This window comes from Castor canadensis, chromosome 5, assembly GCF_047511655.1.
Source record: "Castor canadensis chromosome 5, mCasCan1.hap1v2, whole genome shotgun sequence".
Taxonomy (NCBI): Eukaryota; Metazoa; Chordata; class Mammalia; order Rodentia; family Castoridae; genus Castor; species Castor canadensis.
This window is the reverse complement of record NC_133390.1, coordinates 57,542,131-57,558,068: the sequence shown is the minus strand read 5'-3', so window position 1 is coordinate 57,558,068 and position 15,938 is coordinate 57,542,131. Positions and strand designations below refer to the sequence as shown.

The following is a 15,938-nucleotide window of genomic DNA, read 5'->3' as shown; positions in this document are numbered from 1 at the left end:
TTATCTATGATTAATATTTTATTTATTTATTTTTTTATTTTAAAGGAATTGGTATATTTTCATAGGTCCCTGCAAACACTGTTGGCCCTAGGCACTATGCCTTCCTGGCCTAGTGGATAACTTGGTCCTGTTAGAGTCATATATTCTTGAGTCCAGTTGTGCCGTGAACTTGAAGCATGGCAAAGAGATAGAAGGGACACAGGCACTTAAAAGAAAATTAATTCTCCTTGGTCTATCTATTGTGAATGGTTTCTTATTTTAGGGGCTGGTGCCTCAATTCTACCATTTTTCCCATACCTATCTTCTGCAGAGTGAATCCTGTCAGCCCTACCCTTTTTCTGTGGATCTGTTTAAGAAGGATGGATCTGTCAGAGTTTGGAGAAGCTGCAGTCTTCCTAAGAAGAACTGATGCTGAACGGCTTCCGCTACCACCTATGGCCCTTGATGGTGAGAACTGCCATGGCTACTGGCAACATTTTAAGTAGTAACTTCAACTAAGCAGTAAAATAACAACCAAAACTTTTGCTTGATTTAAATGAATAAACAATTTTGAAGCCTAGCTTATTTGCTTGGGGTGCAATTAGTCTCTATAAACCTCTGGCTGGGAGTTGGTGAGGAGCTCAAAGTGTTCAGGGTAGAAATGGAAGTTTGTAAGAAAGAAGAGGATGGCTGGAAGGCATCCCAGTTTCAGGACCTACTTACATGGCCTTTAGATAGGTGGTATCTTCCAAGAACCACGATTACAATTCATCAGCCCCAGGAATGGCTGTAGGTAAAACCTTCATCAGTGAATAAATACCTTAGCAGAGAGCATGCTATGACTTACACTAGAAGTAGGATTTGTATCTTGTGAGAAATAAGAAAGAAACAAATGCTGGGAATAATGGAGAAGAGAATTTTCTCTGCCTGTCTTTAGATTTTCTTACTTCTGGAAGTTGGTCATCTGGTGGTCACTAGGTCAGCTGGGTCACTTAGCCAACACTAAAGGATAGATAATTATGAGATTTGTTTTCAGTGGTTAACAATTTCTTGGTACTTACAGGCAAGGCCAAAGGTTAACAATCATTTAGCCTCAAGAAAAAGGCCAGAATCTACATTAATATCTCTAAGTAAATGTTACTCCTTGCCCCCCTTGCCTGTTTGGGCTGTGCAGCTGTTTTCTGAATGTCAGATTCAGTGTGATCTAGCACCAGGTCACTGATGTGTGTTCATTAAAAAATGTTTAATAGTGTACCATAAAACTGAATGTTGTTTTAGTACTCAGACTTTTTAGTCAACATTAGATTTTGGCCAATTTAATTCAAACCAGTCGTGTGGGACATTATATTTCCATCACAGACTAACCAGTCCTGGACCAGTTCCAGACCTTGGATTTCATTACTGTGATTGGATTTGAAAGCAACTAATTATAATCCATCAAATCAAATATAACAACAGAACAATCCCTGAGGTCATGGCGAAGCTTATCTCAGGTAGTTAGGTAACTATGGTCAAGATAATAATAGTAGTACCAAGGAGAAAATGAAAATGAGACAAAAATTGGAGAAAATCACATGATTTATTTAGTAGTTTGAACACTACAGTTACTTAAAATATGTCAGTCAACATAATTTTAATTAATTTTATAACAGACAGTCCTTTCTCATAGAAATGCCCTGGCAGCAAATATATGAAAGTCATCAGAAATTGTCATCTTCCTGGGCTAGTAGACAGTGGAGTTTGCTGTTTTGAACTCAGGCCAAATGGACACTGTGAGAATGAGTAGTTGGCTAGTAGTCTTGGGTTCATATTCGCTGTCCTTGACCGTCTCTGGCTGTGTAATTGAAGCAAAACACTGCACCTTATTGAGCCTTGCTTTACTCAGCTTTCAAGCATAGATAAAAATACTTGCCCTTGTCTACCTTCCTCCATTTCAGTAAGGACCAAATGATCTAAAAATATGAAAAATAAATATAATGTATTATAATGATACCCAGTACGAAAAGTGTTAGGAAGTCCAGATAGTTTTAAAGATAAAGGCAGAACACTTTAAAAACCAAATGTAAATGATTTTGTATTTGAAGAGGTAAATTTTTCCAGTTATTTAACATAACCAGAAAATTGTATACAATATAACTCCTATTTTGTTCAATACCATAGACAAGAGACTCAAGAAAAGATTCAGAGAGATAACACTGGCTACCTCTGAGTTGCTTATGGGTCGTTCACTAAAAAATGTTTTTCTTTATACATTCCAACTTTCCTCCAATAAGTGCATGTTCTCTTTATATTTAATCATCAAAAAATAGGGAATCATATAGGTAAAACCTCCTTACTTTACAGATCAGGAAACCGAGGCCCAACAAGATGATGTGATTGCTTTACATCTTTGTTATAGAAGGACTAGTACTAAAATCCAGGTTGCTCGATTCAAAAGCAATGCTACCTACATTTCTAGCTCTGCATTATTCATTGCCATAAGGAATTAAAAGTTGACTTATTTCATTTACTCCATCTTTAAAAAATATTATGTCATGAACTATAGGAGAGGGCTTCTGAAAAGTCTTCTCTCCCACTGTTTCAGGCGTGATGGAACACAGATCTCATCACAGGGTAGGTGGAAAACCTGTTCCTTGAGGGAAAAATTGGAGAAAGTAAAGCTAAGCACTTGCTAGAAGAAGCAGGCTATAATGGAGGAACACTAATTTAGGAGGTAGAGAATACTTTTGAACGTTTTGAATGAAGGTTTGTAGAGGGATTTTGGGATAGAGTAAAGGACCAAGACAACAGTAAAGGGCCTAGTGTTGGTATAGGTAGCTGGTTAGTAGGCACTTAATTTTCTTGTTAAAAACTCGCTTGTGGTGCTCCCAGGAATAAGACATTTCTTATTCCTATAGAATAATTGTGCTGGTGTATGTTCAGGGTAAGCACTCATGGTTTTTATGACTTTGAAACTTCCTATATAGGTGATTCCAAGTCAACAAGCAGACTTATCATATATGAGATTGTATCTATCAGTATGAAAGGCTCATTGGATATTTCTATAGTTACTATAGTTATAATTCATATTTCCTTTCTAGGGAAGAAGAAATGTTGGGTTCGTGATGGGAAGAATGCTTATATTGAAGCTGAGGTTAAAGGGAGTGAAGATGATGGAAAAATAATTGTAGAGACTAAAGATGGAAAGGTACAAGAGTACTTGCTTCATCTGGGAATATATGTGTTCTCTGTTTAATCAGTTTATTAAACATATCATTTCCCTAATATTTTTATTAAGTTCCTAAAGTAAGAGATATCACTGACACACTTTAGATATCTCAGTTATCTTAAAGGTGTCCCTCCACTTACCATCAAAGGCTGAATGAAGAACATTTAGTAAATCAAAATAAAATGATTACAGTGGCAAATATCATTGATCCTAGAACTCACAGCCATTTTCATTTCTTTCATCAGTTTAGAGTTTTTATTTTGAAGGTGACCCTTGTAGTATATAATGATTTACAGAGCCATGAAGCAAGCCATCTCCATCTCTAAGACCAAGAAAGAGATATATAATTTTAATAAAATACCATTGTATCTAGAGATGGTATTGTGTCCAGTCATATCAAATGCTAGAGAAAGAGATTAAGGGCTTAGAGAAAGCCTTGGATTTTAATACCAGGAAAAGGTCATTTATGATCTTTGAAGGAGAAAATTAGGTCAATTGTTAGGGCACAAAACTTTAAGGATTCACAGAGGGAGTATTTAGTTTTATGATTTGGATCTTAAATGTGCCCCAAAACTCATGCATTGAATGCTTGTTCCCCAGTTGATGAAACTATTAGGAGGTGGTAGCAGTAAGCCCCAGTTGGAGGAAATAGGTCACTTACCTTTGAAGGGAATCCTGGTCCCTTGGTCATTTCCTCTTGTTTTGTTTTGATTTCTGGATGTCATAAGGTGAGCAACTTTGCTCAACCACATACTCTTTGCCATACTATTCTGCCTTGTCATAGGCCCAAAGAGATGGAACTAAGCAAGCATGGACTAAAACCTATGAAACCATGAGCCAAAATACACATTCCTTCCTTATGTTTATTGTTTCTGGTATTTTGTCATACATAGCAACAGAAAGCTGACTAACACTGTGATGAAACTGTACGAGTCTCCAACCCCTTCTGTCTGTCATCAAGGCATTCAACATAGCAGTGTAACACTGAGAATAAATCCCACCCTCAGAAACTTGACCTGTATCACTGACCTTATGTTACCTGCCAGCCATTCATCATGAGCTGGGGTTCATTTCCACCGTGACTTGGATGAGCAGATCTTGCGCATCATCCCTTGCTGCTCTATAAACTCTTTCCAGTTCTGCCCCTTCAATACCATATCAAGTCATATCCTATAATGAACTCGTATAGTTGTTATCAAGAAAATTTAGCTTTTTAATGCTCTCATGTTTGTATTTATCTGTGTGTAAAATAATCCAAATTGAGTTAATTTTATATAAGTAAATAATGGAATTAAGGAAGGAAAGTGATGCTTTTCATCAGGAGCATAAATAAGTAAGCAAGGGAAAATTAAGAAGGTCCTAACTCAGTAAACTAATGATATAAAAGGTCATCCAACCTCAAGACAATATATTAAGACAGAAAAGGCAAAAGGCAGATTTAAATATCTCTTGTCTCATTTCAATCATTGTTTGTGCCTGCTTTTTTTTCTTGTTCTTTGCAGTACCATGATTGAACCAAGCCCTTCACACATGGTATGTAGTGCTATACTGCTGTGCTTCACCCTTATTCTATCCTGCTAACTTTTAAAAAAGACTTTATTGAGATAAAATTTACAGAGCATATAGTTCAACTCTTTAAAGTGTTCATTTCAATAGTTTTAATTAATGTAAGGAACTGGACAACCATCACCATAATCTAATTTTAGAATATTTTCATCATCACAAAAAGAAGACTTGTGTCCATTAGAAATCATTCCTCCTTCTCCCCTCTCCAGTAGCCCCAGCCAATGATTGATCTACTTTCTGTCTCTGTAGGTTTGCCTGTGTGGGTCATTTCAGATAAAAGGAATCACACAATAGATGCTCTTTTGTTTCTGATTTCTTTCACTTAGCATAATGTTTTTGAGGTTCATCTTGTGGCTTATACAAGTACCTAATTCCTTCTTATGGCTGAATAATGTCGTGTTGTATAAATATGCTGTATTTTGTTTATTCATTTATCAGTTGATGACCATTTCTGTTGTTTACACATTTTTGCCATTGTGAATAGTGCTGCTATGGGCATTGATGTTCAACATTTTGCATGATGTATGCGTTCATTTCTCTTGGGTATAGATTTAGGAGTAAAATTGTTGGGTTATATGGTAATGGTATATTTAATATTTTAAGGAACAAACTGTTTTGCATAGTGGCTACACCATTTTACATTCTACCAGCAATGTGTAAATGTTACAATTTCTCTTCTTCCTCACCAACACATGTTAGCATTTTTCTGATTATAACCATTTTAGTGGATGTGAAGTGGTACCTTCATAGGACTTTTATTTTCATTTCTCTAAAGGCTAAACGTGATGAACATCTTTCATGTACTCATTTCATGTGCTTTATATATTGTCTTTGGAAAAGTGTTTGTGTAAGACCTTTGCCCATTTTTTAACTGGGTTGTTGCCGTTCATCAGTCAGTTGTATATTCATCTATTTTCTATAGTGAAATATCCAAATGTAGACAGCTTATAAAGAAAAGGGGTTGTGCTAGTCAGCCTTCCAATGCTGTGACAAAATATCTGAGAAAATCAGCTTCAAAGAAGGAAAAATTTATTTTTGCACTTGGCTTTAAAGGTTTCAGTCTGTGGTCAGCTGGCTCCATTTCTTTTAAGCCTGAGGCAAGGCAGAAACATCAGGGCAGAAGGGCATGAGAGAAGAAAGCTGTTCACCTTTTGGCATGCAGGAAGTAGAAACAGAGGAGGGATATGCCTTTTGAAGACACACCTCTAGTGACCCCCTTTTCTTCAAGTAGGTTCCACCTTCTAATAACCAGTTCAGCTATGAACTCATCAATGGGTTAATCTGTTGAGGAGGTTAACAACTTCATGATCCAGTCACCTTTCTGTAGTACCACTAGCTGGAGATCAAGTCTTGAACACATGAGTCTTTTGCGGAGACATTTCACATCTAAACCATAACAGGGGTTTAATTTACTCACAGTTCTAGAGGTTCGGGCCCCAATGTAAGCTCAGCCATGATGAGGATATTCCTGGCAGATGGCATCAAAATGGGGAATGCACATGAGAGAGAGATCACATTATAAGACAGGAAGCCAAAGAGGATGAGGACTAGCTAGATGTGTTCTTTTTTAACAACTCCCTCACAAAACTAACTCAGAGTACTGCGAAAACTACCTAACCTCTCCTGAGTACAGCACCCCTAATGTCCTAACTGCCCCTCACTAGGGTACATCCTTTATATGTTCCACATGCCACATTTCCATACTGGAGATCAAGATTACAGCAAATGAACCATTGAAGGACAAACTTTGACCATGTCCAAAATCATAGCATTCTGCTCCTTGGTTCCCAAGGTTCATATCTGTCTCACAATGCATTTGCATTAATTCTTTGTCAATAGCCCCGAATTCTTAACTTTTTCCAACATCAGTTAAAAGTCCAAAGTCTCATCTGAGATTCAAAATAAACTCTTCTTAGCTATGAACCCATGTTAAACTAAAACCAAAACCAAAGAATGCAAGTTATATACTTCAAAGATACAGTGGTAAAACAGGGATATTATGAATATTTCTACTCCAAAACGAATAGCTAAGTAATTAGGGATAAATAGAGAGTAATTAGCCCAAAGCATAACTGAAAACCAGTAAGGAAGACATTAAATCTTAAAGTTCTAAGTCTGACATCTTCTGATGGAAATTGGGTCCTGTATTAGTCAGCTTTGTATCACTATAGCAAAATATATGAATAATTAACTTAAAAAAAGGTTTATTTTGGCTCAGTTTTGGAGATTCCAGTCCATGAATTGTTGACATGTTGTTTTTGGGCCAGTGGCAAGGCAGCTCATCATTGTGGGACCACATGGCAGAATGAAACCTACTCAGAGAAAGGAGGATACTGGGGCTACATAATCCCTTTCAATGGCATGCCCCCAAACACCTAAAAACCTCCTAGAAGGTTCTACCTGTTAAAGATTCAGATCCACAATCTCTCTATAGCACTACATTAGAATCCAAGTTTTAAACAATGGGCCTTTGGGCCCATCATCCAAACTATAGCAGCCCCCAAGACCTCTGGTAGCCTCATCTTCTTTGGCTCTGATTTAGGAAAAATACTGCTTTTTATCATCTTCAGGCAAGGAATAGGCTTTGGTAGGGGGGGGACACCTGTTCCTTCCATTAAACTTAGTTTGATTTTTTTCCTGTTCTATCCCCTAAAGAGGCATCTTTTTTTTAAACTCTGAATTTTCTTTCCAATGCATGGATAAACAAATAAGCATAGGATAAAGAGCAGGATTTGTCTTAGATTCTTCTCCTCTCTGCAGAGTCTGAGTATCAAGCAGGACAAAATTCAGCAGATGAATCCTGCAAAGTTTGAAATGATTGAAGATATGGCAATGTTGATTCACCTCAATGAAGCATCTGTGCTACATAACTTGAAGAAACGCTATGAACATTGGATGATCTATGTGTGTATATCTGCTTTATTGATAAAATATCAATTTAGTGGTGTTCCAACCTCTCCCAGTAGAAATCTTACATTTAATTTAAGAATACTCACATAGAAACAATCTTTGAGGAACACCCACTGGGGAAGGGCTTATCTTAGCATTCTCTCAGTCTTATCTTGTCAGCATTCATATTCCTTCTTACATGTTGTCATGCTAAGCTAAAATTATAAGGTTTAAAACCCAATAGACCAGTGTCCAAATGCTAGCTCTGTTACTTATTAGTTAAGGTTCTTAATTTTTAAGAATTTTCTTAGTAGAAAATCTATTTGAGATGTGTCATTCTTGATATAGTTTTGCAAAGAGGTAGAAATGGAGCATGCTTATATTTTATACACATACACATTTATGTACATGCATACACACACATGCCTTGTGGAGATAAATGAGCAGTTATGAATCTTTCATGGCATTCTCTGTTTGGATATTAGGGAAAATTGAGCTGAGGCCCTAAAGTGTTGATGTGTTGATGGTAGCAATTGTCCCCCTGATTACAAGATAGTTATCTATCATCTTTATCACTAGACAATAAGCTCCTTGAAGGCATACCAAGTCTCTGTCATGGTTGATTTGCCTAGCAAATACTCAATAAACATGTTTTTAATTAATCAGTTAAAAAAGATAAAATACTCGACTTTTATGGGCCTTATGGTAGTAAAATGAACACTGCTAAAGTCAGAATAGCCATCTAGACAGAAGGTTGATAAACATGGACTAGAACTTGTGATCCTCGTGTGTGTACACCTACTGTTCCATGCGTGGAGGTCCAAGAGCAGCATTTAGGCCTATCCTGACACTGAGATATTTCTGCTTGGAGGGCAACACAACAAGACCCTCAGTGAGGATGGGTTTGTCTACTCTTATGACATCTACTCAATCTTGTTGAGAAATAAGTGTCTCAGTGCAGTCCCAGGTAAGGATAGGGTTGTCGTCTTACCATTTCTCCTCTATATTTTTCAGCCTTGACTTCTTGAAGTTGCCCTTCTGTGAGATGGGATAATGATGCTTGGCTCTCCATGATAGCTTGCTGGATTAAATAAAATAATGTAGATCAATCACAAAATTTAGTGCTTGTCACCTAATTAGTGCTCAATAAATGGAGTGATTTTTCCACAGTCATTAAATTGGTGATTGCTCGTTACTTGTTGCTGATTTACTCAAAGCCTATGCATCAAAAGGAACACTGAAGAGTTTGTCTTAGATGGTGGCATTTGGGACCAACTTCCACAGTACAACCTGCAGCATCTTGCTCCTTGGCTCTCTAATTTACCATGTAACTGTATTAGTTTCTTTGGGATGCTATCACAAAATTACCACAAATTGGGCAACTTAAAATTCTGTTGTTTTTCTTATAGTTCTGGTGGCTAGAAGTCTAAAATAAAATCAACTCAGCAGGGTTGCACTCCCTGAAGATGGTCTTTCTTGTCTTTTGTAGCTTCTTGAGGCTATTGACATTTGTGGCTGCATCACTTTAATCTCTGCCTCCCTCATTTTTTATTTTTCATTGACACAGGTCTCATTATGTAGCCCAGGCTAGCCTTGAACACGTGATCCTCTTGCCTCTGCCCCCAGTCTGTCTCCATCTTTTTTTTTTTTTACCAGTTTTACTTCTTTATGTCTCTTATAAGGATACCAGTTATTAAATTTAAGGCCCATCTTCAGTCTCTTAATTATACCTGTAAAGACTGTTTTTCTGAATAAGATAATATTCACTATCTCTGGGGATGAAGATATAAACATACTTTTTTATGGAGACAGGAGGATTGTAGCTGGTGGAAAAGTTAGTGAGACATCTCAAAAATAAGCCAGGCATGGTAGCTCACACCTATTGCCTCACCTACCCTACTCTAGAGTCAGGGGTGGGAGGATTACAATTTGAGGATAGTCCAAACAAAGGTAGTTCAAAACTCTATCTGAAAAATAAACTAAAAGCAAAAGTTTAGGGTTGTGGCTCAAGTTACTATTTGAGCACTTACTTAGCAAGCGCAAGACCCTGAGTTCAATCCCAGTACCTCTCCACTTCCCCTCTTCAATGTATCATTTTGGAATCCCCTATTCAATCACTTCAGTGACAGAGAGGCCCACATTGAGCTACTTACTTTGCTTCAATGTCCTGAAAGTCAGATTCTTAGTCTTGCTGAGACAAAGATTCTATTCTGACCTCAAATGACTGATGACTGGCTACTAAAATACCTATATAGGCCTGCTATTGTGTTCTCTCTTTTTTCCAAAGCTATATATGTCAAACATGTTAGTAGTTAGCAGATCTCCTTGGGGAAGGGTAATTCCAGGTCCTGACATTGGTCTAACCTAGTCTCTCTCCTTCTGTTAGAACTCCCTTCTTAAAAGCTCTCCTCTTTTGGGTTCCTTTATAAGTAGACATTCAACTAAGTGTGACCTGACAGGGAAAGAGCTAACAAATGTGCTACTATTTCTAATCTGCTTTCTGGTCTTCTTTAGACATATTCAGGTGTCTTCTGTGTGGCCATAAACCCTTACAAGTGGCTTCCAGTATATCAGAAAGAAGTTGTAGCTGCCTACAAAGGGAAGAGGCGATCAGAAGCTCCCCCTCACATCTTTGCTGTGGCTGAAAATGCCTTTCAAGATATGCTTCAGAGTAAGTATCTGCCCTATGAAATAAAAAGTAAAAATATCTGATCTACAGGTTTTGTTGATGACTAAGAGATAGTTAGGCATTATAAGCACAGCGCATGGACTTATGGTTAACTAATGCCTTGAAGCCAACCATTTCCTTCTGGATAAAAAGTGGATAAAATAGTACAGACCTACTAGTGTTGCTGAGAGAATTAACTTTCACTTCAAAGTGAAATAGTGCATTTACAGTGCTGCAGTTGGTGTCTGATTTAGAGTAAGCCCTCTATAGATGTCTGATTTTCTTTTATGTAAGGCATCTGCTGTCACATCTAACTCAAAGCAGTTATTCTGTAACTATTATTACACAATGATTCTCTAAACGCTTAAAATGGCAAAAGGTCAACCATTAGTTGGTTAACATTTACAAGTAAAGCAAGGAAATAGTCCCACAATTTATATTTTCTTATAATTGTGGTACACAAGGAAATCTATTTTATTCTGTGTCATTAAAATTGTATTTTTTACTAACTGAAAATGAAGTGAATCTTTCTCTTGTGTCTGACAATGAATTACAGCATGAAAGTTGTGAATAAATTCGTGCCAATACATAATGTCTTGTATAAGAATAATCTGGTATTTTCCTATCTTTTGTAGATCAAAAGAATCAGTCTATACTCTTCACGTAAGTGTTTGCCTTGTTTTTCCTTTTGGCTCACAAGAAGTTACAGTGAAAACAGACACCTTCATTTCACTGAAAATTTGACATCTTTGAACAGTTTGTTCTTTAAATGAAGAATATGTTCTAGGCAAGAATAAGATACTCAGCGAATTGTCAGAATGCTTTAGTCAGTGATTACTCTAAATATGGTGTCAGGTAGACTACCCCAATTTTTTTAAGAGACCTTTAGGATCCACAGTGCACAAACTAGGCTCAAGGAACTTCTTGGTGGAGGGAGCTCCACTCTCCAGAGGATCACCTTCAAAGATCTCTATACTGACTGATTAAAATTAAACAGCAAATCTGAAAACACAATGCATAAGAACTTAGAACAAGCCATGGCACACTGTTGTGGGTAGTCAGATTGGGGAAGTCATGGTACAGTAAGTAGTGGGAATTACAAGATGGTTTTGCTTTGAAGGTTAAGAAATGATGGTGAAGAGGAAGGAAGGAAAACACTACAGTGATAGTTATAGTATGTTAATTTTGATGAAAAGAACACTTAAGTCAGCAGGTGGCTGAGATTCAAGATGCTGTGATGCCAAGTCTTTGGTCTTCCTTTGCAATGATCATTCCACCTTGTATATTTGGGTCTCTTTTGGTTTACGCTCTCTCAAGAGTGCTCATAGTGTCATAGAATTTTAGAGCGAGATGGGTAGCTAAGATTCAGCCCTTTGTAGATAGACTGATTTTTGGAGTTTCATATAGTGTTCGTTCTATGATGTTTGGGTAATAAGCCTAGAAATTTTCCACTGGTTATTCCCACGTTACAAAGTTATCTGGTTATCAAATACAAAATGGGAAGCTATAGAACAACTTCCAGGTGAAATTATTGGTAGGCCCTTTTCTGCGAAGAGGGTTGGGGTTGATCAGTATTACTTAACTTCCATTGCATTGATAATTAGAGCCAGTTAACTGTGTTACTGAATTTCAAATCTCAGAGGAGAATCTGGTGCTGGAAAGACTGTGAACACAAAGCATATTATCCAGTATTTTGCCACTACAGCAGTCATGCATGCATCCAGGAAAAAGATGGTAAGTGTTCATATACTGTGTTCATGTATTGGTAAGGTGACATGGCCCTAAGCGCTAACTCACAGAGGCGCTGCCCTGACTGCTTATAGTAAACAAGGAGGTGGAAAGAACCACAGAATGGCTGACAAGGTTGGAAAAGTCTTGTTTTCTTTCTTTTAGCCCTTGAGAGGATCATCAATGCTCTAATCCAGTAATATGAAAACATGAATTATATAATTTCAGATCTGCTTCAAGGGGCACTTATTGACCTGGTCTCTGTTAGTTGGACCCTCTGTTAGTTATTCCTTCAAGATCCAAACCATTTTACTTTAAGGGTAGAGTTATCAGTACCTTGAATGACCACTTTTTATATTTCTGAATCTCTTTACATATAGGATGGTGTCTAATTCCCATAAATATGCACAAATAGAAATCTGTTTCCTTTACTCTTTAACTCTTGCATGAAATCTGAAATATCCAAAAGACATACCCTGAAATTTAATCACATTCAATGTTCTGAAAAATTTTACCTTCTTTCTCTATTTAATGTTTTTTCCTGAAAGGTTTTTAATTTAGCTTACTTTGCATTGCCCCATAACAAGTTTGAGGCTACTGGATCATGAAAGTATGTATACAAAATAAAACTCAGTAAAATGGAGCAGAATTCAAAATCAATGAGTTATTGAACTATTAGAGCTCTCATCTTTTCATATCTGATATTGCTATTTTGCCTTTTTCAATACAATCTTATATGTTGTCTACTGGTTTTGCTCAGTAAGTATATCAAGGTAGTCATCTGGTTTGAATTTCAAACGGTAAAATGTTTCTTTTTCAAGACCACACTGTTGAATTTAACTGATTTTTTTAGGTTTTATTGACTATACTTTTCCTTAGATAAAACTTTCTTTTGTGTGTATTTAAGGTTTTTTGTTTGTTTGCCTTTTTTGGTGTGCATTAATCGATTTGGTCTACCTATTCAGTCTTATGATGATACACAACACAATATGTAACACATAATACTTTGTTCATATAGCACTTTTACTTATTTCAGGGATAGTAGAGCTATATTATTCAGAAGAGAAAATATTTGTAAATCTATATATTCTTGAATACCATATACTATATAATTACTTCCATAAAATGGTTTAAAAGATAAGTGGAAAACACAAAGCCATGATTCAATGTGGCTGCTAGCTGGTCATCATGGTCTTCTCTGTTGTAGGTGACTTTTTTGGCCCATAGTCAATGTACATGATTCAAATTCAAGATCAATACCATTACAAGTCAATGCTTGGTATAAACCTCTAGAGTACTTAGGAATAGTAGAAAGCAAAAATGTAATTTAAAAATGATAAGAGTCTGTTCTATTATCCTATGGTCAATCTCCAGGTATTAGGACTAGATGCCAAGAGAGGAAGTAATCAGTGGGGTCTATATGGAATGAAGTTTGTATGGAAATAGATTATGGTATTTTATGTTTGTTTATTTTGGTAAGTAACCATATACTTTTCTCACTCAGACTAATGATTACCAGAACAAAAGCATTACAAATAAATGAGCTCATAGATATACGTATATATTTATAGGAGCATCATATATGAAGTCCCTCACCCATTTGTTTTTCTGAATCCTGATTCCAAAATATTTTATAATCAAGCTTGGAAAGAGCTTTTGACTGCTTTTGTTTATTAAAAAATGGGCATGATTGTGGTGATGGAGGATTTGATACAATATAGAATTCAGATAAAAATTTAATCAGCTGCACTTCTTTAGCATGCATCTCAGGGGACATTAGAAGATCAAATCATGCAAGTGAATCCTATCTTGGAAGCATTTGGACATGCCAAAACTCTGAGAAATGACAACTCGTCTCGTTTTGTAAGTAACATTAAAATAATATCAGTGTCTTTAATTTTTAAGCAATGGTAAAACCATATCTGTACATGAGTACAAAGAAAAAATTCTACAACATCAAAGAAGGTCTTTGATTAAATTCTATTCTATTGTTAGATTTCTCAAAACTTTTTATACCAGCTATCAATTATACCTACCCGTAAATATATGTTTGAGAAGCTTTTATTTGGTGAACTTCAAGAAGAATGTATTTATCTTAAAGGTTTCAAATTTCTTTCCCTTTCCAGTAGGGAGGCTCACCTAACAAATTATAATAATGCTTTATATTTTATTACATTTTATAGATTTGAAGTACTTCTTCTTCATAATTTTCTGTACTCTTCATAAGTCAAGTTAGTAGGCATGTTCTAATTCTCTTAGTATAATTATTCTTCCTACTCTTACCTATTGCCTTTCTCTCCTGACATATTTCACTGGGGACTTTTTATTAAGAAAAAGTTAGTATTTGATAACTAGATGCTCCATGACAAAGTAAGAATTTGAATTTGAAAATCTATTTTCACAAATCCACTTTGTGCCAAGAATGAGTGGCAGGGAGCCATTATATAATTTACAAGGATATCTGCAGATGGCTTCCCATTTGAGTCTCTGGGCATAATTACATAATAGCTTCATGCTGATTTATCTACTTTCTATCTAAAGCCTTAGAGCTGATCAGTCACATTTTTCTATTTGCAATGATGGTCTGGTCACTGCAGTTATTAATACTGTTTCATTAGACAATATGTAGATTTGGTATTTTTTAAAACATTGAAGCATTTTCTGATTGAATTTGAAAAATAGGAAGCTGAAAAGAAGGAAGAGAAGGAAGAGGAAAGAAGGGAGAAAGAGAGGGAAAAATTTTTTTAAAAGAAAAGAATGTTAAAGAAAAGGAAGAAAGGAAATAAGAAGAAGTAGATGGAGAGCTAAAGAAGAAGGAAGGAAAGCACTTGAAACAGAATAAGAACAAAGTAGGAAAGATAAAAAGAAGTAGAGAAAATAAACATAATTATGAATGGAAGGAAAGAAGGGAGAAGGAAAGAGAAAAATTGGCTCAATAAACATCAAGAAATCAAGTTAAATTCTTCCATTTAATATTATATATGTATCCGTACATATATACACACTATGTGTATGCTTGTTTATGTAGCTCCCCTTGTCCTATATTTTTCTCTCTTTTTTTTTTAAATAGGATCTCATACTATAATCCAGGCTGACTTTGAATTTAACCCGTAGCAGGCTGACCTCAAACTCATCGTTCTCCTGCCTCACCCTCCTGAGTGCATTATAGGTATGTGCTAGCACATCAGGATTGTTCTACATTTTTAGTCACTGTCCCTCCCAGCCAGGCTGTTTTCTTCTCTGGGACTTTCCTGGCATGGGCTGACCTCTGCCAGGCTGCCTTCTGCCCCACTCCAAATTCTTTATCCTCCAGGAGCCAGCTCCTCTCAGAACCTTTTTAATTGTATCTGGCATTCTTCCATAGTCACTGTCACCTCTGGACAGCCTTTCTGTCCTGCTTGTCCCTGCCTTGTGACTTTGCATTGAGAAGGAATGAAGAGGTCCCATCTATTGTTTATGCCAAAGTGTGTTTTGAGACATAAATCAGATCACCTCACTCCTCTTCCCTTAACCTCCCAATGTCTCCTGAGCACACATGAAATGAAGTCCTAATCTTTCCTATATTCTAGAGGGCTTGCATGCTTATCTATTTCCCAGACTTGGTTTTATATTTCCTTTTATCTTAAGGCTAAGCTGAAGAACAAGTTTCTTTTCCTTTGATTTCAAAACATGCCAGCTGTTCCCATTTTAAAGCTGTTGTAGTAACCTCTTACCTTCTAGAATATACAGTTCATGAGGGTGGAGATCATGCCTATTTTTCTTGTGTGGTGTCTTTGGTGCCTATCATTGGATAACAACAGATGCTCAATGAAGGAATGAAGGATTGTGCTGAGTAGATGCTATATTTTTTATTTTTAGACAAGATCTTGAGGCCCACAGAAAATTCGCAGTGCACACAAA

At 36.5% G+C, this 15,938-nt stretch overlaps 1 protein-coding gene across 1 annotated transcript in view; it reads left to right on the top strand.

Annotated features, from left to right (window-relative positions):
- The first annotated feature begins 316 nt into the window (after window positions 1-316).
- The window catches only part of Myh15 (myosin heavy chain 15), a 144,520-nt gene continuing 128,898 nt past the window's right edge, over window positions 317-15,938 (top strand). The window contains exons 1-7 of the mRNA XM_074072376.1: window positions 317-447; window positions 3,060-3,174; window positions 7,522-7,657; window positions 10,157-10,313; window positions 10,946-10,973; window positions 11,951-12,044; window positions 13,809-13,901. Coding sequence (XP_073928477.1) covers window positions 360-447; window positions 3,060-3,174; window positions 7,522-7,657; window positions 10,157-10,313; window positions 10,946-10,973; window positions 11,951-12,044; window positions 13,809-13,901 — 711 coding nt within the window. The 5' untranslated portion in view covers window positions 317-359. The remainder of the gene's footprint in view (window positions 448-3,059; window positions 3,175-7,521; window positions 7,658-10,156; window positions 10,314-10,945; window positions 10,974-11,950; window positions 12,045-13,808; window positions 13,902-15,938) is intronic.